This window comes from Falco punctatus (assembly GCF_963210335.1).
Source record: "Falco punctatus genome assembly, chromosome: 9".
NCBI lineage: Eukaryota > Metazoa > Chordata > Aves > Falconiformes > Falconidae > Falco > Falco punctatus.
Genome location: NC_137589.1, coordinates 12,749,408 through 12,774,728, shown reverse-complemented (window position 1 = coordinate 12,774,728; position 25,321 = coordinate 12,749,408). Strand labels below are relative to the sequence as shown.

Sequence of the window (25,321 nt, the reverse complement as noted above, 5' to 3'; positions counted from 1 at the left end):
CGCAGCCCAGCATCAGGTAGTGCTCCCCAAAATGGTTCCTCATCTGGGCTTTGTTGTATTAGCAAGGCAGAGCACAGCGCTCAGTCCTGCAGGCATGTGCTGGCCCTGATATAAACTGAAATATGTGCCTATTTACTGGGTTATTCATTGTTTATTAGTATCAGGCATGTTGCCAACAGTTCTATAATTGCTTGATCAAACTAGGAGTTTTTAAAAGAAAATAAAGCTTTTTAATAGTATCACTATATATTTTTAGTGTTCTTGTATAGGAAGCTTGTGTTCCATTAGCACAAGAAACTGTTTTTAAGTATTCCCAGTTCACTGTGAGGAAATAAATTATTGCTAATTCCTGTTCAGATAACAGTTATCTTGCCTGCAATGCAGGTGCCCCAAAAGTATGTTTGCTTTTTTCCTTGCCCAAGAGCCACAGATTGCCGGGGGAGAGTGTCTCGATGCTCCCTGAGGGAAGAAGTGCTGTCAGTATGGTTCCAGGAAGCAATAAGCACCCTCATGAAAATAACTCAAGTCCCCATCCTTAATCCCTGCCTATCCTTTTTTATCTGATGGACTCAGCGAGGGCTGGAAGATCACAGTGTGGCGGAAAACAAAAGGGAGTTAACAAGATGTGACCAGTCAATGGATAAAACAATAGGCAAAACCCTCCGCGTTGTCTAGTGCCCAGGTGTCCTTCCCATGCACAGGTAGCCATGTGGATCGTGGTGAGTTTGCTCTGCTGCTTCATGCTCGGAGGGCTGCCATGGGCAGGCGGCTCGTGCCCGTCGCAGTGCAGCTGCGCCTACCACAGCCTCAGCGAAGGGACGAAAGCCAGGTATGCCGATGCTCTCCCCGGGGGGGGTGCCGCTCTTTCGCTGGGTGTCGGGGATTTTATTTCTTCTTCTCTGTAAGGAGGCTTGGAAGGGAAAATATTGCGTCCAGACTTTGCGTCCATTATTTTTCCAGTCGCTTTGCACTCTAGCTTTATTTGCAGAGGATTAGCTTCTGAAAACACAGTAAGCTGATTTCAGAGAAAGCGTTTGGGTATCTCCTCTGTGAGAACAGAAGTGACATAAGTACTGCTGGTGCAACGGCAACAAGGGAATAAAATTTAAACATCTTCTTTTTTTTACCATTATGCTGAAAATGCTAGTTTTAAAAGGCTTTATTCTGCTCTGCTGGTTTGTTTCTAAAATGTAACTAGATTTGGTTTATTTTGTTGTACCAAAACCTGCAATTCCATTTACTTAAAAAATCCTTTAGTTGGAGATTTTAGGCAAAGCAATATACTCTCGATGAAAATGAACCAAAAAAAAGATAAATGATAATAACAATAAAAATAAAATAAGATAATGTTCAGACTGGAAACTTACAGTTTAAAAAAGAAGACAGGACCAGAAGGACATCCATTTTTGAATGCAATGCTCTTGTACATACATTTCTCTGGAGGACTGTAATAAAAGTCTTTCTGAAAGATAATCACAAAGTAAATGATTTGAATTAATGAAATACAGGCTACATTTTTATAAGTTGTGGTTCACAGCAGAGGAGATTTTGTGACAGAGATACAATATTTGCAAAATCCTTTGGAAAAAAAATTTCTAGACAAGACCACAATACCGAAATGAAAGGCTGTCCCCTGTATTCTGGATTCCCATTAAATAGATCCACTTTCTTATCTCTTTTATGGTGCTATAGATTTAAGACTTGAAACTTTCCCAGTAAGAAGCATGATAGAGACACAAGTAGTCTGCAATTGTTAAAAGCGAATGCAATCATGGGACAGCCAGTTATTGCTCCATAAATGTCACAGTTCCCAGGTGAATTTCTTCTCAGTGACTTGAAAAAGCTTTAGAGTGTTTTGGTAAGATACCAAATAAAGGAAATGTCTGTTAGACCCTTAAGGAACAAAATGTCACCTTTTTTTCTGCATTATGATTTGTATTTCTCACTAGTAGAAGATTATCCCATAGATTAAATGTTTAGTGCTCACTGACATAGTTTAGGGACACTATGAGAAGAACTGTTTTACTGTCATAGTGTCTCTGTTATCAAACATTTTGCCTCATGCCTATGCAAACGAACAAACAAAAGTTTATTGAAAGAGGATTTCTGGCTTTTTCGTATTTGATCAATTATTTTTTTCTTCAAAATCTCAATTTTCAGCTGAGGGTGGGCAGAATTTAATGCCATAATAAAAGTGCTGGATGACAGTAATGTACCAGGCTTTGATTATAAATTGACAATTTAACTGTAGGCTCGAGTAACATTTAACTCCAGGAAACTTGCATGACCAGTTCAGCCATGTTATTTGTGTGTGTTAGTAGGGGAATATTTGCTTTCAGCCAAACTCAATCTAGTTTTGGCAGCTTTGTAATATTCTGCTTATCACCCAGGCAGTGTGATAAGAAAACGTTACTTGACTGATCACATTACGTTTCTTGCGGTATCTAGTTTAGCATGTGGAGTGGGACATGCCTATCTAACCTGTTACCTTTGCAAGGTGGCTTTGTATTTTGTTAAGAACTTACCTTTCTTTCCTTGCTGATAGGCAAATTAAAGTGTATTCTGAGAGACCTATTTTGTCTCCCTTCATTCCTCATCGCTATCTACAATCCCACACCTTGACAAAGTCAAAATCACAATTTTTTGTATGAAGGCTGTGAAAATGCAGCATAGGGTTTTCGTGATTTGATCTCTAGAGATTAGAAATGGGAAGGAATGATCAAGACACATAAATCTGCCTTGCTTTTAGTATAGCATTTTCCAAAGAGTTAATTTTCTGCACTTTCACTCTCATAACTGCACATGCCTGCAGTGCAGTGGCTGCTACCAGCTGCACACATCTTCCCAACTATTTCACAGTAAAGCAAAGCTTGCTGTGGTGTAATTCTAGTGAGTTGTGAGCTGACTTTCTTATCCTCATTTCACGACCCAAACATCCTGTGCCGTATTTAATCTGTATGATTTCCTGCCATCCCACATGTCAGTAAGGCTTCTTTTCTTACATCTTTTTTTGTTCAATTTATGGATCATTTTGTTTTAGCATGCACTAGAATCCTGTTATGCGTGAATGCTGTCATTGTTGTCTATCATAAGTACTCTAAAAAAAAAACCTGAATGAAAAATAAAAGCAGGAACACTATATGGGCCAGAGTCAGACTCACACCCCTCCAGGAGGGGCACAACACTGCAATCTCTGCAGTCAAAAGATACATATGGATTAATGCAAGTTGATGTACTTATGGTGAAGATGTAGAGATCAGCAGCAAGTAAGAAAAAACAAGAAGGAATCTGGTGAAAAAAGAAAGATGGATCAAAATCCTGCATTAAAGTAAAGTTGCAAAACCTTCTTAAAATACAGGAAAGTGACATCTGTGTTTGTGTTTCCCCAACAGGACAGTGCTGTGTAACGACCCGGAGATGACTCTCACTCCTGTGAACATCCCTGTAGATACGTCCAAGCTTCGGATAGAAAAGACAGCCATCCGCAGGGTGCCAGGAGAGGCTTTCCACATGCTCCACAACCTGGAGTACCTCTGGATGCCCTATAACTCCCTGGCCAGCCTCAGTGGGATCACCTTCAAGGGCCTTCGTCGTTTGCAGGAGCTGAGGCTGGATGGGAATGACTTAATATCATTCCCCTGGGAAACCCTGGTTGACATGCCACAGCTAAGGCTTCTGGATTTACACAACAACGAACTTACCTCAATCCCTCCAGATGCTGCTCGTTATGTCAAGAATATCACATACCTGGACCTCTCTAGCAATAAGCTGATGACTCTTCCTCAGGCTCTTATTGCCACCTGGGCCAACCTCCAGGCTGTTCCTTACTTCCCCAACGATAACTCCAAGATCATCCTAGGTAAGAGAAGTGCCTGTCTTTTTGCAGGGGGCACAAATTTCAAGAGCTCTGCATCTTACTGCAGTATTTTCACCCCCTGTGGTTACTACAGCAAGTACACTGCTGTGTACAATTTAATACCCCATATAAAGTGTGCAAATTCATTTACATAATTAACAAACTCACCTCAGGCTCCTTACACCTGGCTTATTACACCATGAACTTCATCACTTGCTTGAATCTTTGTAACACAAAACTGGTGACTCTTGCTCAAACTCTTTATTTATTGACATTGCCACTTTTGACAGAAATGCAAATATGATTAGAGCTCCCCATCATTCACGTGTTCTTCTCTAATAACAGTTACTATGGAATCGACCCATTTTAAGCAGCATTAAATAAGAAGATGGACATTTATTATGTCCAAAGAGGAATACAGCCATCACTGAGCATAACATCTGGGTCAGGACTGCCAGTTTGTCTCTTTCCAGAGCTGTGTTTATCTGTTTATACAGAATTAAACCCTAGTCTCCCCACAGCCACCAAGACAGTGCTGCCTTTAAGGGCAGCTATAAAATTACAAGAATCTACCTTTTGGTGACAATTCTGGGCTCCTCAGAAGTATGGCTTTGAGGCAATTGTTCATTTTTATATCAGAGGGCATGTTACAGATGAATCCTCTTGGCTGAGTGTCCCCAGATGAGGTTTCAAGTACATTTACTAGTTCAGGGGCTTACTACTCAGCCTTTTAGCCATCGTGCAGCGGTTCCACTCTACAGCAGGTTGACGACTGTTCAGGGTTGTTGCCATCTGCTGTCTTCACTTGCTATGAGCTGACCCAGCTCCACTGGCTGTGTTTGATGCGTGGGGTGTGTGCATTTGCATGTACTGCCTCTACAGCCACAAATGTGAGTTCAGGCACTTGCTGATAATCTTGTCAGAGATATTGCAAGTTGTCTCTCGTTCTGGGGAGTTCCTGCTGCTCTTTGTTCTCTGGATAAATTTAGTGGGGTAACGTTTTTAAAACCAGATTGCAGTGGAAACAGACACAAGACCTTAACAAGATTCAAAATGGCACCTACAAAGCTTTTAGTGTCCTTTGCAGATGTTGTTTAAGGTTTCATTAGCATCAGGAGAGGAGCAGGTGTTTCATCATCTCCTTTCGCCAGATGTGGTATCAAGTTCTTTAAGCCAATGCTAGCTGTTTGGGATTGCCCGTTTCATTTGTGGCGTGACAAGACACTGCCTGGACCATACTCTTTTCTTTCTTTATGTTTTACAGTCAAGTCACATGTAAAAATGTTATTCCATTCAATATAGATTAGGAGAGTATTTTGTTGAGAAGAACAGATCACGCCTTGATGCTCATGGCCAACCTGAGTGTTTATGTAGCCAGCTGTGCACAGATTGCTTGTGCCAGAATCCTAAAAAATTCATGTAGGCAAATGAGTATAATGCTAAGATTAATACAGTAATATATAGATAGTCCAGCTCCTAGATCCTATCTTGCTAACACCCACAGGAACCAGGTATATGAAAAGCATGTCCCTCGCAGGAGAAGACTGGGAGAACACAGCTGCACGTTTCTGTTTCACTTTCCTCATGACTGTTTCTCATGAAGGCATTAAAAAATCCATGAATAATAAAGAGTCCTATCTACAGTGCATCATTGTGACTCTTCTTCAGAACCCTTGCTTTTAGATGACTTCAAAAAGAAGCACTTCCAGTGGTAGCTCACTGGCTGATAGTCTGTGCCAAGGCTGTGAGCTTTTGCACATGAGGATTGCCCACATGAGCCTACAGAATGGTGCTGTGCAGGGCAGCAAAGGGCTCACTGTGGCTTTGGGGGTGCCATGGCATCAACTGGAGCTGGGGTACCTGCCAAGGAGTCTGGAATAAATTGTTATGCAGTGCATGAAGTCAGAAGTAAGCTGCTAGGAAAAGTGCCATAAAACAACAAAGCCAAGCTGACCTTTCATTCTTTACTTAGTCCTCATAACTTTTATATATCAATTTATAGGAAGTGCCCTCCCACTAAGCCCACCACTTTCGGATTCCCTTCCAAGCCCAGTGAAGATGGCATGCAATGGCCTCAGAAGTTTTTCAGCAGAATCTTTAGAACAGTTTATCTGAAGCCTCAAGGGCTTTTGGTTGACCCTGTGTTTCTGTTGACTCTAGCAAATTCAAGCAGCCCCTTGATGCTCATAGAGCCTTGTGATGCATCGTCTGTGCTTGTGTCAAAACTTGGTTCTTACCAGAAAGCCACTGCTTGCATGTATTCTGCTAGCTAAAGCTGTTAGAGACCATAAACTGTCCATTGGACAGGTGAATGTGGATATTTGTAAGTAGGATGACAGAGATTTAGTCAAAATTCATCACCTTCTGTTCATGGATATGCATTGCTCTAGTTCCAATTTTGCTTATTTGGTATCATCTTCACAGGTCTATTTTTAATAGAGTAACGTCTCATTTTTTTTGAATTTGAGTTCAATAGGTACACACTCGGATAGCAGGAAAAAGAAAAAGAGAAGCGTTCTGAGACTCTGAAACGGGAGGGTATTCTTACATGTACTCCTTTCTATGTGCATATTCTTAATATAGTTAATGTCTGTTTATGTTCTTTTATATACCATAACATGTATATTCTTCAATTTAATCCTTAAAACTGTTCTTTCATCTTATCAAGGAAAAACAGCTGATTACTAGATAATGAAAATAAATTAGAATAAGAAGGCTGGAAGAGGGCTCTTACAGTCAAGTAGGACCACCTACACCTATTGTGAGCCTGACAGCTGGCATGAGAATCTGTCCAATATTTTAATAATCTGCAGTGAGAAGAAAACAAAACAAACCAGCCCTCCCCCATGGCTACTTTTTTTTTCCATCCTGGAACCATATGTGTTTATAATAACTTCTTTTTCTTCTTTACATGCACAAATAGTGTTTTTCATGATGTGCATAATCCTGCTTTGAATTTAAAGAATATGATTTCAGCTCTGGGTTTTGAGATACTTTAGCAAGCTGTATTTATTCCTGTCTACTAACTGGCAAACATATGAACGATCAAGCTCAGTCACCAGCATCAAGGGGCTGTTGGAACGTCCCCCCGACCCCTGTGCCCCTGCACACGCACAGGCAGCCCTTGCAGGGCAGGTGAGGAGTCTATCACAGTTTGTCCTGCTGAAGAATAGAAACAAAAGTGGCAGAAACAAAAGATGATGTCGGAGTCACTTAATGCTCTGATTTATTTTGACAGGCTTGCAAGACAATCCTTGGGTATGTGACTGCAGTCTGTACGAAATGGTCCATTTCCTAAATTTCCAGTCTCCTAACATAGCATTCATTGAGCCCAGGCTGAAATGCTTCACGCCCCGGAGCCTTGCAGGAGTCTTCTTCAGCCAAGTCGAGCTAAGGAAGTGTCAAAGCCCCGTTGTACATACGTCTGTAGCCAAAGTAAAGACCATCCTGGGCAGCACTGTGCTGCTGCGATGTGGGACAACAGGGGTGCCCATTCCGGAGCTCAGCTGGAGAAGAGCTGATGGTGCTCAACTAAACGGCACAGGTGGGTTTGGTTTAAGCTTTTCTCTTACATGTGGAATGAGTGAGGCAGACCTGCACCTTTATTTTCTACAGACTGTCGGAAGCAAATGGAAGCTTCTGTGACGGTACATCCTTCCCACTTATAAAACACCCCAAAAATAGAAAGGGGTGCAAAATTAAGATTCACTGTAATTCACAATAGTATCGTGTGTGATTCACTATTGTGATTTTCTATACAGTATAAAATCACTTACATGTTGATATCATCAGGTAAATGTATACTATCATGTAAAAAGTTGGGTTTGCTTTGTTTCATAACAATTGTGGTGGTGAAGTCAAGTGGTTTTCTGCAAATCTGTTGGAGCTGAAGAAATGAAATATGTCCAGCTGTAGCAAAAGTCTCTGTTTTAAGTTAGCCAGTTAGTTATTCAGTCACTGGAAAGGCTTCCCACTGAATTATTTTATGGGTCTTTGAGACTAGTGATGCGTTGCTGTTAATCGGTTAGTAACCATCTCTGGCAGAGAGGTGTCTGATGTGAATTCAGCAGCGGTTCCAATCTGCTGTGACAAAGAAAGAAGAGGTTGCAGAGGCAACATTACCGATACATTAAAAGAGAAAAAAGTCACTAAACTGCTAAAGGATGCAAATGGTTCATTTCTGATGGATTGCCAGGGTCTCTTGGAAAAATGCTCTGTGGGAGAAACACTTGACAGGTGCCTCTTCTGTGCTCACCCTTCTTGTGGGGGAAGCTTTCAAACAGCCACTGTTTTTGTGACTGATCATGTTTTCATTTCCATTCACAAGAATGGATGGACCTAAAATTGCAATGTTGGTCCTTTAATGTGTGGGGAATTTAGGGAAGAAACCTTTGCTGCACTCAGGGCAGTCATCCTTAGATTTTTACCCTCTAGGTTTTAGGTCAGGACCTGAACCTTCATCCCTCCAACCTCCCCTGAATGCTACTGTACCCCAGCCCTGGCCCTGACTTTCATGGATAGGTCTAAACTCAGCAGATAACTTGCTAAGGATGGGGTCTAATCTTCACAGGGTTATAGGGCTCCTCAGTGCACAGAAAGAGGGGAGAGAGCATTTTTTTTCTTTCACAGCAGTAGAACTGCATGTAATAAATATCTTTTTTTGGATCTGCACAAGTCATTGCTCTGTTGTACATGACATGCAGGATGGAGCAGAGCTGCTCCTCATAATGATAATGTCTACCCATCATGCTGTGAACGTCCCTCCTACACTTGAAAGAGAGCCACAACAGAAAAATAAAACAGAGAATGCTTTCCTGAAAGCTTAGGTTGAATTTACTTTGAGCTACAATTGAGAATGATGTATTTTGTGGCCCATTAAATCAGACTTTAGTGCCTTTCAATAGAAAGTTTGCTGAAAAAGACATTATTTCAGCTTTTGTGTCAATTCTGTAATGACTGTTTGAAACGTTGGTGTTCTGAATAGAAAGGAGTGAGAAATAGCCCACAGTCTGTATGTACGTGGAAGCGTCATAGGAAGACCTGTAGCTTTATGTTTTTTAATATACCCATTCAGTAAATAACTAAAATGAAAAAGTAACTCCTAATGATATTGTATTTTACTGCCATTGGAATGTGCCCTGGTTGACAGGGCTGGATCCTCCCCATGAGGGCTTGGGAGAAGAGTGCATTCTGCCTTACCTTTGCTTTTCACACACCTCCCTGGTTTACCTTTCAATGGGAAAAGGCAGAGTTAGTACGTGCTCATCCTAAGGAGGCTGGTTAAATAATGAAGAGGGTGCTTTACCCTTCTGCATGGTCCCTGCTCTTTTTTTCTGCACAAATAGAAAAAGGCAAAAAAAGCTGCTTTTAGACTCCTGGTAAGCCAAGTGAGAAAATCGACTCTCAGCTCTGTATATATTGCTCAGTCATAAGTGCTCGGACTTCCCTCTGTTTGGCTCAACATAAAAACCTGCACTAATTTAGCAGTAAAAGGGATATTGTTTTTCAGCTGGTTTTCTCCGTATACTCTAGGCTAGTCCATATATGGTTTTTAGAAGAAAATCTTGCTGCTTGTATTCTCTGTCACTCAGAGGACTGCGTCTAATGTTCATATAGGTCACATTACCACCTGCTCCTTCCACCCTTTTAAGTATTGTACCTGCATAAGAGCTTTTAAGCTTTTTTTTTTTTTTTTTTAAATAAATAGAACTTTCCCTTTTTTGTTTTCAAACTGCATCAATTTGGAGGAAATGGCATCAAATGCTTCACATCTCTTCGGTCTTAAGCAGTGTAAATCCCAGCGTAACCTAATTTTAGTGTTACTGTCTTTTTCTTGGATTTACTTTGATTTTGTAATGTTGGTGGCAAAAAGAAATGATGATTCTATTGTATCAAGCAGACATTTGGCAGATCGAATCCTATTATTTTACAAAACATGTTATTAATTCTATTGATTATTGCCTATTTATTTTATATTTTTCCTTCCTTTCAGTTCACCAAGAGATTTCTAGTGATGGGATGAGCTGGTCTATTCTGGGCCTGCCTGTAGTCTCTTATCTTGACTCTGGAGAGTACATCTGTAAAGCAAAGAATTTTCTGGGGGCAACAGAGGCGTTCATATCGCTCATCATCACAGACTCAGAAGGCACGGATGACTCCAACTCTAACGCCAAAGGGGCATGGAGTGGGAAGGCAAGTGGGATGGAAGCAGCTGCCTACAATGACAAGCTAGTGGCAAGGTACGTTATCACCACCTCCACCATGCCTACCCTGGGGGCTGGAGGGGGCACTGGAGATGGCCTCCTCCTCCCAGATGTGGCACAAGATAATCCCAGAAACCTACTGGTGAGCCCACCTACTGGTCAGCAGGAGCCAGAGCGAATGGTGAGGTCTGTCAGGGTGATAGGAGACACTGACCAGAGCATCACCCTGGCTTGGAAGGCGCCTCTGACAAAGAACACGACGGTGTTCAGTGTCCTCTATGCCATCTTTGGAGAGAGAGACATGCGGCGGATCAACGTGGAGCCAGGGAAAACCAAGGTCACCCTCTATGGGCTGCTGCCAAAGACCAAATACATCGCCTGTGTCTGCGTGAAAGGGCTGATCCCCAGGAAAGAGCAATGCATCATATTTTCAACAGATGAAGTTGCCAGCGCAGGAGGGACCCAGAAGCTCATCAATGTGGTTGTCATCAGCGTGGCCTGTGTCATTGCTGTTCCTCTGACGCTGGTGGTCTGCTGTGGAGCACTGAAAAGGCGCTGCAAAAAATGCTTTGTGCGGAAACCCAAGGAAATTCAGGAGTCTTACGTCACCTTTGAAAGCCTGCCTCCTGGAGCCAAGGCGAAAGGCGTGGAAGGAGAATACTTGACTAGACACACCCCCGATGAGTCGAACAGGCTGCTGTCTGCCCGATCCAGCGTGGACTCAGAAGCAATACCAAAGGTGGAGGAGCAACCTAATGAATACTTCTGCTGATAATAACTAGGCTGATCGTCGGCTTGCTCACACGGCTGTATATACACTCTCTGGTCCAGAACTGCAGGCCACCTTGTCAATGCTTCTGTCGCCAACACATGCTGAAGGACTATGCAAGAGGGTAGTTGGTGCCCAAGCTTTACAGAAACATGTTGCTCATCCCACTTGGGGTTTGCTGTTTTGTACCCAGGCAAAAGCTTCTGTGATAATGGCCTCGTTCTCCTGGACCACTTTTATTTTCGTAAAATGAAGCGTGCACACTGAGTGTGAGGACATTAAGTGACATTTCTGAGCGCGCTGTGCTTGGTGCTTAGTACCTGCTCTGTAATACACAAAGTATTTTATTCTCTTTTGATGTACTTTTGGTTAACAAACAGGGGAGTGTTTAGTAATTTTAATATATATACCTATGAAGGTGGAGATTGAGAGTCTTACCTTTCACATCCCCCATGTTTGCATGAAACATGCAGCTTGCTGCATAATAGATCACTGAACACAGCTGTACAGCACCCCCTTCTAGTATGTCCAGCGTAATAAGAGCTCTGTGCTCTGAATTCAGAGAAATGTGCAAAGAAGGTAGAAATCAAGAGGTAAACCCCAATCCACTCCTAAGAATAACTAATAGAGAGCGTTTTGTGATTGCATTCTGGCCCTAAACACTGTTAAGATTTCTTGAACAACAGTACTGCAGAGGTCTTTCAGTATCAGTCCTAGCTGGCATTTTGTAGCTGTATTGTAATTAGTAGAGTATGTTTTATATCAGCTGTGCTAGTTGAAATCATACAATAGGCTACTCTGCAAACTGTGTGGCATTGTAATGCTTTGTAGTCACACTGAAAAACTTAAATTAGTTCTGCAAAACCCTCCCAGAGCAGCCCTGTCATTGCTGCCGGCTCTCCTGACAAAACTGGTGGTGAAGACCAGAGGGCTCAGCCAGGCATTTGTGGTTAGGTCATGAAAATCCCTTGCTCCATGCGGAGCAGGGGTATGTGATATGGTGGTAGATCGCTGGCCAGGCACACATCAGTCATACTTTCACCATGGCGTCAGCAGTGGCAGAGGCTCAGTGTGGACTTTTGGGTTTCAAACTTTTTACAAGTTCAAGAACCCTGAAAAAAACCCGTCTAATATTCATCTAAGTGTACTTTCATTGTCCGGGTGAGCTAATCAGTTATATTAAGTCCTGCAGCTCCACTTGAATTTGGATCTGAGTGCTTACCACAATGCACTTCCCAGTCACATAGTTTTCCACTCCAGTCCCTTGTGTATTAGTACTGTATATAAAGTTTTTCTCTTTGTAACAAATATTCTTCATGAAGAAAATGTTCTGCCAAATGTTGAATGGGAGGGATCCAGGCAAGTTGAAATGAAAACTGGTAAAGCTTGCTGAATTGTTTTGAAATGTGTATTTGTAAATTTATTGGAAGGATGTCAACACACATTCTGGATCTGTATGTGCAGTGGGGGTTAACAAAACTCACTGGTTGGAATGGAGCCCTCTATGGATTTTGCAAGTCCTCCTTGTACAGAAGAGTTTCAGTTATGTCAGATTACTTGGCCTGGTGGAGAAAGCAAGTAATTTGATCTCAACAAATACTAGCAACAGGTGACACATTACAATAATTTCTGATAGGACTCCCTGTATTCCTTACATTAATGATAAAGAACTTCTCTTATATTGGGAGAATTTGTCAATCTCTGTATGAAATAATGCATGCTACTTCTGTCACTGGACTGCATAGATCTTTAGGTTTACAAATAACATTTACAAATAAAATTATGTCTTTTATTACAACAGATTAATTGATCAAATATGTAGTATGTAATAGATCTATTGCTTATTTATACAGTTGCATTTCCCAGGATTATTTTTAGAGTCTTGCTCCAAGGTAGAACCCCCCCCAAAATTCTTCCAGTAGCAGTTTTTGGGATTAGTTGCAAGGATTGCTGTATTATTGAGCTTGATTCCTGCCTACATCTGCAGCGCAATCACTGGGCTGTGCAGAAATCTGCCTGACTTGGCCCTGGATGGATAAGTTAGCCCTGAAGAATCCAGGCTGTCCCGAAGTTCTCCTGTTGTTGACGGAGTGGACATACTGCCCAAGGACTTTCCTGTAAGTCAGGTTTGCAGGAGCTGACTGGGAACGAGAGGTATGTACCTTTTGGCTCCCTGGAGGCACGAGCTGGGTGATTTGCCACCTCCAGCCCTGGTGAGGAGCAGCTCTCACCCGCTGTCGGTGCGTGCTACGCCACACGCTCTGTGAGCCGGCAATGGAAAGGCACGGGCTGGGCCAGCACTTTGCTTGTGAGGGAGCATGGAGAGGGCATCCTGTGACATTCGCTGTGGATGTGTTAGGTTTTACAGAGCCTATTGGATAGTTTTTGCACTCTGAATAAATAGTGATCCCAAATAGGACAAACATGATTTTTCTTTTCTATCTCCTATGGCTTTTCTCACTGACTCATAGGTGAGGCATCACAGCTCAGCGTCTCAACTGCTGCTGCTCCAAAACAAGCCTCTCTACTGCACCAGTGGGTCACACAAGACAGGCAGTAGATAGAATCTTGAGTAAGCTCTGTGTCACCTGGTGTCGGTCAGAAGAAAACCCCTGTACTTGCCAAACTGCAGGTGAAATGTCAAACCATTAAGTAAACTGATTTGCTGCGGAGTGTGACTTCAAGGCTCTGGGTCAGATTTTTCAGTGGTATGGAGGCAGGTAAAGGCAAATACCTCACTGGATTTTTTTTTTTTTTTTTTTTTTTTGTGGATATTTTAACTGAAGAGGTGTTAGGCACCTGGTTTCAGCAGGGTTAGCTCAGGCCAGCTTCCCTCTCTGGTTGTAAGATACGTTTCTCAGAGTTCAGGCAAGGAGAATATTCATGCCTGGAAACAATTTCTTACTCAGGTAAAGTCAATCCTTGGACAGACATGTGCTGTAAGAACTGAAACAAACATCCAAATATCTTTTGGAATTACTACATTAGCAGCATTTTTTTTTTTTTTTGACACTTTGTTCTGTTTGGTTTTCTTCTTCCACACATAATGTTTCCTCTGTTAATAATATCTTTGTGTCAGGTTTTGGCCAATTTGTTGTTTTGGGGGTCTCTTTCAAATATTTTGTCACTGTCAAGGAATATATTTTGGAATCCCTTGGTGTTCCCCACTTTTACTATGAAACCATTTAAAATTTTCTTCTCTGATAAGTGTTGAGCCACTTCAGTAACAGGATTAAGGTAAGTGTCCACCTGTGTTGGGCAGGAGGTTTGCACTGGTTGCCTGGGCTGGGCGATTTGGAGAGCAGTATGAGCCACTCTTTGATGGGCCCTTCGTGTGATAGATAACAAAGAAATGTTCCTCCTTCCACAGTATCTTTTAATACTTATTTTGGAAATCAGAATAGTGTGAAATTGAAAAATTAAGGATAAGATCTGAAAAAGAAGGTAACTGCATTTTAAAAATGAATCCAAATAGCTCTGAAGTGTACTGAAAAATTGTCATTATTTCTTTTTCTTAAAAGGATCTGGAGAAAAGCAGCTATCAAAATGAGGGAACTGAGCAGAATATACATGAAATAATGTGCCCAAAGTGATTAAAAAGGAGTACTGCAAGCAGCTGAAGTGCAAGAAGAAATGTAAAAAAATCATATTGAGGCTTTGAAAGATGTTTTTTCCAAATATCTTAAAAAGTGTCCAGATTATCTGGTGAGTAGATCCAGAAAGAGGTTAATATTGGCTCTGAATTATAAAGTCTCTGCAAATATTTTTAATGCCACATATATATAAAAATTCCACAAATTCAAACTAATGTTCAAGCTGACAAACACCTTATTTCCACAATGTGATTTAAGCATGTCAGAAGGCTATAATCGCTTTAAGTCTGGTCAATTTATTTCTGTGTACCCAGAAAGAATAGACTAAAATGTCTTTAAACAATTAAAAAAATATATCTGGGACACAAAAATGTATGTGCATATAAACATAAAATTGTGGGAAAAAAATGAAGAACCCGAAAGTGTCAAGAAGGACAGGTAAAACATTTTTCAAGATACTTTAAAAGTTGAATGGACATTGAAGAATGAGTTAGAAAGTATTCCAATAGTAAAACAAAATGTAAAGGTTCAAAAGGTCCTGAGGAAGCTGACATCAAAGTCCCTCAATGTCAGAAGTGTTCTGGGAACGTCTGAAAAATTTCAGGATGTATTTACTCAATATTCAGTGCTACAGTACCGTGGCTTAGTGGGAGCTCCATCAGCTTTAAAGTCTGTGAAAAGAAGAAGCAAATTGTTGTCCAAAACAGAGCAAAAGATTTGTCCCCCACTTTATTTTCCCATTACTCAAAACAAAAAGGAAAGAATTTAGCAGTTGCTGGTAAAGTTTCAAACTGATGAGAACTAAATGTGTGCACTCAGGAGAGCAGACCAGGAGCTTCTCAGAGGCAGCAGTGAGCCTTGGAGCAGTGCCTGTGTTTCCCGAGAGCCAGGGGATGCTGGTGCAGATGTGGAGCTGTTGGCACCACAGTCACATCCCATGGGAGTATGTCGGCCCTTAGCTCCCATTTTCGACATGGCAGATGGACTCTGCTCGTGCCCTGAGTGAGAGATGAAACCTTTCCTTTCCTCTGGTGGGTGAAAGGGGCAGGTTGTGCCCCTTTGCCAGCTCTCTGTAGGATTTGCTGTGGGACCCTGCCAGGGGCACTGGGTTACTGAAAAAATTGGGGAAAGAATGGCAAGTTTGTACAGCTCCTGTTGTTGTTGAAGGCTTGTGAAAGAGAAGACTTATTTACCACTTTTCACGTCACCTTCCTCTTTTTCAAAGCTGCTTTTTCAAGCCCGTACCATTTGGTGTTACATGCACTGTATCTGAAATACCCAACTGCAGCCTTTACCTCTTATGTCCTCCCCAGCAGGGATTTCTGATGCTGATAGCCCTGGCAGAGGAACTGGAATTGTAAAGCATCAGCCTGGACTTGATTTCTTACAGACCTGTGTGCACCTGTCACTTCAAGATGGAATTCGACTTCCCTCGCCATCGCTGGGAGCATGCAGCGGGCGTCCTTTCGGCGCTTGCTTTGGCAATCAGTGCAGCCTCTTAAACTCCACTTCCCATAGATTAGCAGACAATGACTCTGTAGAGATTTATTTTGACAGTTTGGGTTTTAGGCAGCTTGTTCTGCATTTTGGCTTTGGCCAGGATGCCACATGACATTAAAGAGCAGCTGAACGGAGTGGACATCTGCTGTCACAAAAGTGACCATTAAATTTACAGGCAGGCATAAACTGGACTGAATTAAAACAGCAACAAAATCCGACTCCAGTAGGAAACATAAACATAATGGCTACAGCAAACACCGTTTGGGGGATTTTTTTTTTTGTTCCTTTCTTTCTTTTAATTTTCCCCTCTTCTCTCTACCCTAGAGAGTGGGTAGACTCTCCACCCACTAATTAATCTGATTGTGGTAAATAATTCACCACTAGTTTCTCAGCTTATTACTGAAGCCTCTGAGTACACTTGGGCTTTCAGAATGTTTAGAGAAATGGCCTCTTAAGTAGCAAATAAATATCAGCCTGAAAACAGCCGGAGGATTGCCACAAAGGATGACGAAAAGGCTGAAGTACTTAATGCTTTCTTTGCCTCAGTCTTTAACAGCAAGAGCAGTTTCACCCAGGTACCCAGCCCCGGAGCCGGAAGAGGGATGCAGAGGGGCTGGAGCTTGTCCAGAGCTGGGAAGGGGCTGGGACACCCGTGGGATGGGGGGCGGCTGGGGGGGCTCAGCCTGGAGAGGAGGGGGCTCGGGGGGGCCCTTATTGCTCCCTGCAGCTGCCTGACAGGGGCTGTAGGCAGGGGGGGTCGGGCTCTGCTCCCAGGGAACAAGGGACAGGACAGGAGGGAACGGCCTCAGGTGGCACCAGGGGAGGGTTAGATTGGGTGTGAGGGGACATGTCTTCACCGAAAGGGTGGTCAGGCACTGGAACGGGCTGCCCGGGGAGGTGGTGGAGTCACCATCCCTGGAGGTGTTTAAAAAACACATAGATGTGGTGCTTGGGGACATGGTTTAGTGGTGGGCTTGGCAGTGCTGGATTATGGTTGGACTTGATGATCTTAAAGATCTTTTCCAACCTAAACAATCTATGATGCCATTAGCCCATGGTACTGGCTGACACCACTCTTTGAAAGGCTGTTTTCCAGATAGGTGAGTCTGGGAAGAGATCTCATGTGGGAGAAAGAAAACAGCTATGTTTTATTTTCTTTCTTTTCTGTTAATAAACTAATTTATTTAAATTACTGTATATTTTTAGCAGAGAAGCCCAGATGAAATTTTACTTGCTGCATCCCAGTACACTGGGCATTATGCAGCTGTACTGTGTCCAAAGATGTACGTGAGGTGAACCTGCCAATAATTTTTACTCTGTATATAAACCTGCTAATAAACAACACTTTTCATGATTTTTTTTTTTTTTTTAAAGATGTGACTTAGCTGCCACATACTTTAAGACCCTCCCTGCGGACCACAGAGGAGGAATGTGACAGTGGCAAAGGAGGCACCTTTCCTGTGAGCAAAGGATGTTTTTGCAAGGTTGGGCCTTAAAAGTGGTGAACCCCTCCTGCTAGCTTGGTGCTGGAGACAACCGAACATCCTGACCCCGCGGCCTCACCGGTGGCATGCGTGCAGCTCACAAAGTAGGTGGTTTTCAATCTCGTTTCCCTCACGAACCCCATGCACTGATGGGCCTCCCCATCACCTTGTGAACACCAGGCCAGCACAACTGGACAAGCTGATGATCTGGGTGAACTTCAGCCATTTATCCCATCACGGAAGGCATTCCATCACGTCTAACACTGAACACTATCTAGCACAGGGGTCCTCAAACTACGGCCCGCGGGCTGCATACAGCCCCCCAGGGTCCTCAATCCGGCCCCTGGTATTTACAGAACCCCCCCGCCGCGAGGGGTTGGGGGGGAGGAAACCCAGCAGCCGCAGATGGCTGCCTGCCACTGCATCCGCACACCGGCCCCCTGGTTAAAAAGTTTGAGGGCCCCTGATCTAGACACTGGTTTTCTTCTGCTTCTGCTGAAAGCTTTTCTCTCCAGACCATGCAGCTCACACATGGGCAAACTCCAGGTTTGCTCCTGATGCCAAGCTATTTTCTAACTAACTACATGTTGTATGTAGCTTACTACTGTTCTTAACTAACTACGTGTGTGTAGTTTACTACCATCGTTACCAGTTATAATGAAGCGTAAAATCATAAAATTATGATTATAAAATAATATTGTTGGTTTATTAGGGAATATTTCCATGGCAGACTACAAAAGAGGACCGAAGGCGCTGGTTGAGTGTGGCGTTTGCCCCTCCAGAGGCCCATGTTCACGCAGGGTGTCCCTGAGGCCCTCTGCTTCGGTGGCTGATGGGTGCCCAGGAAGGACACTTCCTCCCACTGCAGCTGCCAGTGTTGCTTCTGCAGCGTTCCCAGTTTAGCCGGCCAGCCCTGCTGACAGGTGGCCCCTTTGCTGCTTAAGCTGCACTGAAAGTGCGTAAGGAGTGTCAGCCTCAGCTCACGGGAGTTGGGCTGTGCCACTCATTGCAACAGCTTCACCAAGAAACGTCCCCAGTGGCCACCACCACAGTCAGGTGAGGGATTTGTAGTGCTGCATCTGCTGTGCTGGACCAGCAGCCTTTCTCCTTCACTCGTGGCTTACTGACATGTTAAAAATGTAGGGCAGCTGTGAAATAGCCGGTACTGCACCATGGACATATAAGGAAGATTTCAGTTTTAAAAAATGATATAAAAACACCCAGCCCCATATGCTGGTGCTACATGCTGGGCATAGCGAGCAAGAGCAGCCCGACAGGCCCACTACTCACTGCCTGCTGCTCGCACACGGGAGGCAGTCATGAAGCGCTGCAACAGTTCCCGGTTTCCCCAGCAGCTCATTTTGCTGATTTGCCTTGCAATCAAAGCACCTGTCAATTTAGAAGCTACAGAATCAATCCTACATTTTCTGTAGGCTTACAGAGGCTATGCTGTTGCACACACCCCAACAACCAGGTATAGATCTAAGCCGTCACACTATAAATATTTTTCTATCCTGGTCCCACAGGTTAGAGGTTAAGTAGGTTCAGGCTAATCTTGATTTGTGACCCAGCTTCACATGTGCTGTGGTGAGGTTAAGCCTTTTTCCAGTGGCAGCTGCCTTCTGCGGGCTGTGATGAAGCCCATACACACTAGATGGCCCCAGGAGAACGCAGCGCTGCTTGGAAATTATAACCAAAACTTGCTATCTTGGATTAAAAAACAAAGATAAATGAATTTGGTTACACCAAATCAATGCTCATAGAATTGTTTAGATTAAGTTTTTCAAGTTGGTGGAAAGGCAATTGGCACGTCTCATGGAGAGGCCAGAGAATAGCACTGAAATTTTATATTTATACAATAGAGATTAATGTCCAAGGTATATTTTTTCAGAGAAGCCCATGGACTGGCTACAGCTATGTTTCTTTTTTCATTACCAACATGTAAGAATGGAGATGGGTGTGGGGGGAAGTTGTTTCAGAGGAAAAACAGTGCCATACTTCTATTTCTGTGACAGAGCAACCAGATTTGAGGATGAGGTTTCATGCTTGCTGTGTGCAGTGGGACACCCTGCAAAGAGCTGTGGGCAGGGTGTGGAGCCTGATGGGTTGTACAACACAGCACTACGCACTGACAAATTCCAGCTGTGAAGCCTGGCCCTTACTGTGGCTTTCTGCATTGATAAATGCCATTAAAGTATATGAGATTTAGACAGATCCCTTGAAATTTTTTAAAAAAGTAAATAGGCTTGGTTAATTACTTTTAAGGAACAGAAGTGGTTTTGCCTCCATCTTCATATTATCAACCAAATAAACATGCCTGTGAGAATCCCCACAGCCAAAGAATAAATGCCAAGAGTAGTCCTGGGGGTGATGTTTAGCACTTTGACACATGCTATGAACATAGTACATGTCTTCTTTAGGGTTGGGTCCCCAGCAGGATTTATTTCTGCGTCAAGGAAGATTACAACTAATAGGATTTGCTTCTTGGAGGCTGTTGGCATGTTTGGTACAAACCCTGCACAGTGCTTTCTTAAAGAAGAATATGGACCCTATTTGTCATATTTTTCTTCTTCTTCTGGCCTTCCACAAGATAAACCCATCTGTTTCATCTTGTGTCACAGGATGCTCTTGTTCTCAAGACAGCTTTGGAAGGTAAGAATGCTAGTTACCCTACTCGTAGCACCAGCAAAGCAGCTCGGAGACTCCCAACATATATTTGCCGATGATGTGAACACCAAAACCAAACAGGTGGCTGCATAATATGCTTCCTTTAATACCTGGATAGTATTAGCTTAAGCATAGAATGAGAGTTCTCTTATTTTGCTGAGATACATAGTTGCTTGCATAGCAATTTTTATGACTTCGTTGTATTCTTTGTGGGAAAATGGGTGTAAAACTCAGGGAAGGATGGATGCATGGCTTATGCATGCCCTGTACACAATACCTTATAATTATTCAAGTGCTTGTAGATCTGTATAGAGAACTAGTTTGTCAGCTATGAATGTGGTGTATGACCCGGAGAATCTTCTGGTTTCTGCCTTAGGAGTTTGCTCTGCATGTCTGCACTGTTGAGGCAGATCCCTGCAAACATTCCTCAGGACATCAGGAAAATTAGAATAGAAAATTCTCACCTAACAGAATTGCCTCGTGGGTCTTTTGAGAATGTTAGTGCCTTGGAATATCTCTGGCTCAATTTTAACAACATCACTGTGATGCACATTAAGAGCCTGGAATATCTGCCCACTCTGAAGGAGCTGCGCTTGCAAGGGAACAAATTAAGTTCAGTGCCATGGACAGCATTTCAAGACACCCCGGCCCTGAAAATCCTGGATCTGAAGCACAATCGGCTGGATGTCCTTCCAGAACATGCGCTCCGCTATCTGCCCAACCTGACCTATTTAGATCTGTCCTCAAATCAGCTTACCGTCATATCCAGGGATGTCTTCTACAATTGGCCCGTCTACCAGAGAAGCCAGAGGGCAGAGGGGCAGATAGAAGCTATTTCCAACGCTGTCCTGGCCCTCCATGACAACCCCTGGATTTGTGACTGTCGCCTGCGGGGATTTGTCCAGTTTATCAAGTCAGTCGGCCCACCTATTATTTTGATGAATTCCTATTTAACTTGCTCAAGCCCGAAATTCAGGGCAGGGAAGTTTTTTCATGAAGTGGAGCTCAACAGCTGCATGAAGCCCCTGACCTCAGCCCTTGACACCAACCTGACAGTCCCAGTGGGGCTGAACATCACCCTGACCTGCTTTGTGCAAGCCAGCCCTTCCCCTGTGGTCTGGTGGACCTATGCGCTCAAACTTTTAAGGGCATTTAATGGTAAGCAAAGCTTTTTCATCTCTCTTTTTTTTTTTTTTTTTTTTTTAAATTTAAAATGTATGTACTGCTATTCTACTTACATAGGTCTTCAGGCCATCACAGTTACCATGCTGGCTCTCACTCCTGCTTTAGAGCATCACAGTTATTGTGGTAGCAATAATCCAAATAATCTTAATCATCCTGTGTGTCTGACCGGCATGAGAAGACCTGCTTCATGCAGGATATCAGTCAAAGATGAGAAGAGCACAGCCTCATTTCTACACAATTATTTTATGTGGATTTTTAGTAGTAGTGCTTTCATCGCGACACATGAAGTAAGAACTAGTAACAAAACATCAGTCATACATATATAGTAAATATATAGCTAGCTAGACATGCATATACATTCACACTATATATTATATAATAAATACACATACACTCTATATTATTATGTATGTGTGTTTCTAGGAGTGGGAACAAACAACATATTTGTGGTTTTCCATATGCTGTCTCAAGAAATACCCACACAAACCACAAAAACCTGCAGCCCTGTTGCCTGTCTCCCTCTATTCATGTTCTACAACAAAACCAGAGGTTGTAACCCTCTGCAAACCTGGCTTATTTATATTCTTTATTGAGGGCCTCTTAATATGAGGCCTTTTCCTCTTCCTCCCCATCCAGCTCCATTCTTGCACATCCTCCTTCACATTTATTTTTACCAAGAGCCTTCAGTAGGACAAGCTGCTATTTTCATCAGGTAAGCTAATAATGTATATGGGCACCGCACAGGTTGTGTGTTCCTAATAAGCCAGCTAGCTAAATAAGATAGCATTAGCCCTTAATCCTGCACTGCTATTTGCTTTAATTGTAGTGTCACAGCAGCACTTGTGCATCTTTCCATAAGCACATGCTGAATTAATTATGTACAGGCTTTCCCCAGCCACAGCCACATGCCCCTGTTTGGGCAGACGGCAAGGGGTTTCATACTGTTCTCCAAAGCTGCCTCTCATGTCCAGCCCAATGCCCCTGGCTCCACACGCCTCTTTTCAGCCTCAGCCTTTTGAGACTGACAATTTCCTGCACTCAATCCTAATGTAGGATGGAACGTGTGTCCAAAGCTGCAACTGTGCCTCCTGCACCTCAGCAGCTCACCTTGGCTCGCCCTGACCTGAGCAGGCTGATGGCAGCTGGCACACGGGCAGCTTGGCCTCTGCCTGCAGCAGCCTCCCCAGCCGCTCGCATGGGGTCGAATGCCCTCCTTGTCTCCTGATCTCGGGCATTTCAGCGCATTAATTGCCTGTTCGCCCAGATAACACTTTTCTGACAAGCTCTGTTGGGATTTGGCACACTCCCATGCCCCCTTCCTCTTCCCGGGGCAGGGTGCATCCTGCCTGGCCTCCTGCCCCCCCATTCCACGCAGGAATGGTCCTTGGGGCTGCCCCAAGGGCATGGTGGCTCCCTGTCTGCATGGGCAGGAGGGGTCCCTGCCTGTTGACATGGCTCCCCTCTTCCCACAGTGTCCACTGAGCCCGTCAGCGAGGACACCATCCGCTCAGAGCTGCTGATCCCGGCGGCACGGCCAGCAGATGCTGGCAACTATACCTGCATGGCTGCCAACTTCTTGGGCAACTCCTCGGTGGCCATCACCCTTCAGGTGGGAGCCCTGTGGGCATCCACCACTCCCGTGGGCTGGGCCCCCATTGCCCCCGCTGAGCCAGGCACCCACGTAGAAGTGCGCATCGCCAAGCAGACGGTCTATGGCATCACCCTGGAGTGGTTTGCAGTGGCAGCGGCAGCAGCAGAGCCGGGGGAGACCTGGTACACCCTCCTGGTGGGCCGCTATGACGCCGCCCAGAAGGACACCATCTACATCGGCCCTGGTGTCAACACCTACTCAGTGACCGACCTGCTGCCCGCCACCAAGTATGAGGTCTGTGTGGCTGTGCGCAACCAGGCACCCCGCAAGGGCCAGTGTGTCGTCTTTGTCACGGGCAGCGACATCAGCCAGCTGGAGCAGCGCGAGAAGCTCATCCACATCGTGGTCATCGTCTGCGCCATGGTGCTGGCCGTGCCTGCTGGCATGTACGCCTGTACCGCCGAGGCTCGCCCCGGCTGCTTGGCCCGCTGCCCCTGCGCTTGTCCCCGCCGCCGCCGTGGGGGCCAGGCACAGGCTGCGGGCAGCAAGGAGAGCACGTTGGACAGCCTGCCTGCCGGCAGCGAGGATGGGCTCTGTCGCCCCGAGGGTGGCCGTGGCGCCCGGCAGCCCTTGGCCCGTGAGGAGCCTGGCAAGCCCCGGCCACCCCACCGGAACAGCGCTGACCTCTACTAGCCCAGCCCTGCCCTCTACTAGCCCAGCCCTGCCTGCCCTGCAAGTGCAGCGGCACCTTTCTCAGACAACCTCGAGCCACAGCATGTGCTGGTTTTTCTTGAAGGACCACGCAAAGAAGGCTCAGTGCTGTAAGGACTCAGGGCATGGTGGGGCACACGGCCCGGATCTGCAGCAGGCTTGGAGAGCCCTGGGAATGGGGGTACTCGGGGGGGCGAGTGGCTGTGCCCCCCCCCAGCCCCAGGCTGCCTCTGCAGCACTGTCATGGAGCAATGCACACAGATACACAGGGAAACAAGCATTAATGAAGAAAAACACCCCAAAACCAACAGCAACGCACACGGAAACAGGCCAAAGGTCCCCCTTGCCCACTCGTAGGGGCTGGTCTCTGTTTCTGTATTTCTCCCAGCCCGGGGGTGCAGGGGGAGGCGTGTTTGCAGCGCTGCCCTGTGCCGGCTGCCAGCTCCTCCTGCGTGCAGAGACCGGGGGCCTGGGCAAGGCTGTGCTCACAACTGGCAAGAAAAATGAGGATGAGAAGGACTGGGGCAATGTGATGCAGCTATTTTGTTTCACTTGGCAAAAATTTGTTTTGGTAAGGGCTGTTGGTTGGTGGTGAGGTTTTTTGGTGGGGTTTTTTGATATTTTTTTTTCTTACTCCTTAAGGTTTACACAGCCCTAAGAGGTTCACAGCCTTGGTTGTACAACAAATAGGAAACCTGTGAGTGCTTGCTGAAACACCAGCATGATGTAGCTGCAGCACAAGGTTTCTGAGTTTTTGAGTTGGCTTTTTTTTTTTTTTTTTTTTTTTTTTTTAATTTTTGTACTAGACGGGAGGGGAGGGCCTTTTACTTGTGTCAAGACATCTTAAGAGGACCATTTCAGTTTCACACTATCTAAAAAGAAGAGCTGCAGAAAAATGAACACTTTGCCTTTTGCAAGCCAGCACTCAACTGCTGTTTCCCCTTCCACCCTGCCCATCACTTGTCTCCTTTTTTCCCAGGAGGGCCCTGTGGCTGCTGGGTTATTGTAGCTTAACCCCAGCCTGCAACTAAGTCCTACTCAACCTCTCCCTCACTCCCCCCACTTCCACCAGCAGGATGGGGGGGAGAATCAGGAAAAAAGGCACAATTTAATAATTTAAATAAAATAAAATAATAAGAATAGTGATAATAAGAATACTAATGAAAAGGAGAGAGAAGGAGAGAGGAATGAAACCCAAAAGGAAAAAAAACCCAAGTGATGCACAACATGGTTGCTCACCACCCACTGATGGATGCCCAGCCAGGCCCCCAGCGGCGACCAGCAGCCCCAGCCAGCTCTCCCCAGTTTATATACTGAGCGTGATGTTCCGTGGTACGGAATGTCCCTCTGGCTAGTTTGCGTCAGCTGTGCCGGCTGTGTCCCCTCCCAGCTCCTTGTGCCCCTCCAGCCTTTGTGCTGGCAGCACCTGAGAAACTGAAAAGTCCTTGACTTAGTAAAAACATTACCTAGCAACAACCAAAACCATCAGTGTGTTATCAACATTATTATGCCAATTCCAAACCACAGCACTGCACCAGCTATTAAAAAGAAAATTGACTCTATTCTAGCCAAAATGAGGACAGGGGTGATGGGGATGCTTGGCCTGAATAAGGCTGGCAGGAAAAGTGGCCGGGGACAGAGAGGGTGGTGGAGCTGGGGTTTGGGATCCAGGCACCTCCCCCAGATGCAGATGGGCCATCTACCCATCCTGCTGCTTTGAAACTGAAGCTTGCCTCCTTTCTAGAGGTAAAATACCCCAAAT

General features: G+C 44.6%; 2 protein-coding genes across 4 annotated transcripts in view; both read left to right on the top strand.

The window, feature by feature from the left end:
* LRIT1 (leucine rich repeat, Ig-like and transmembrane domains 1) overlaps positions 1-17,763 on the top strand; it is a 64,861-nt gene extending 47,098 nt beyond the window's left edge. The window contains exons 2-6 of one of the 3 annotated variants that reach the window (XR_013930528.1): positions 574-829; positions 3,393-3,859; positions 7,095-7,400; positions 9,849-14,533; positions 15,735-17,763. Coding sequence is in view for 2 of the 3 variants with exons in the window: in XM_080402823.1 (XP_080258949.1) it covers positions 708-829; positions 3,393-3,859; positions 7,095-7,400; positions 9,849-10,831 (1,878 nt within the window). In the remaining variant the exon portion in view is untranslated. Of the gene's footprint in view, positions 1-573; positions 830-3,392; positions 3,860-7,094; positions 7,401-9,848 lie in introns of all 3 variants that reach the window. The other 2 variants (XM_080402823.1, XM_080402824.1) reach the window with 2 other exon arrangements.
* Positions 17,764-17,806: 43 nt separating this feature from the next.
* LRIT2 (leucine rich repeat, Ig-like and transmembrane domains 2) lies at positions 17,807-23,542 on the top strand. The gene is made up of 3 exons (XM_080402825.1): positions 17,807-20,057; positions 20,449-21,230; positions 22,730-23,542. Exons 1-3 carry the CDS (start codon positions 19,813-19,815, stop codon positions 23,539-23,541), a joined length of 1,839 nt encoding a protein of 612 aa, XP_080258951.1. The 5' UTR covers positions 17,807-19,812; the 3' UTR covers position 23,542.
* The last annotated feature ends 1,779 nt before the right edge of the window (positions 23,543-25,321 follow it).

Bases quoted from the DNA above. Each gene is read 5' to 3' on its own strand.
- LRIT2 (XM_080402825.1), top strand. From the start codon at position 19,813: ATGTCTTCTTTAGGGTTGGGTCCCCAGCAGGATTTATTTCTGCGTCAA. The intron at 20,058-20,448 runs GTAAGAATGCTA...TTTCTGCCTTAG, and splicing joins TCTCAAGACAGCTTTGGAAG to GAGTTTGCTCTGCATGTCTG. The intron at 21,231-22,729 runs GTAAGCAAAGCT...CTCTTCCCACAG, and splicing joins ACTTTTAAGGGCATTTAATG to TGTCCACTGAGCCCGTCAGC.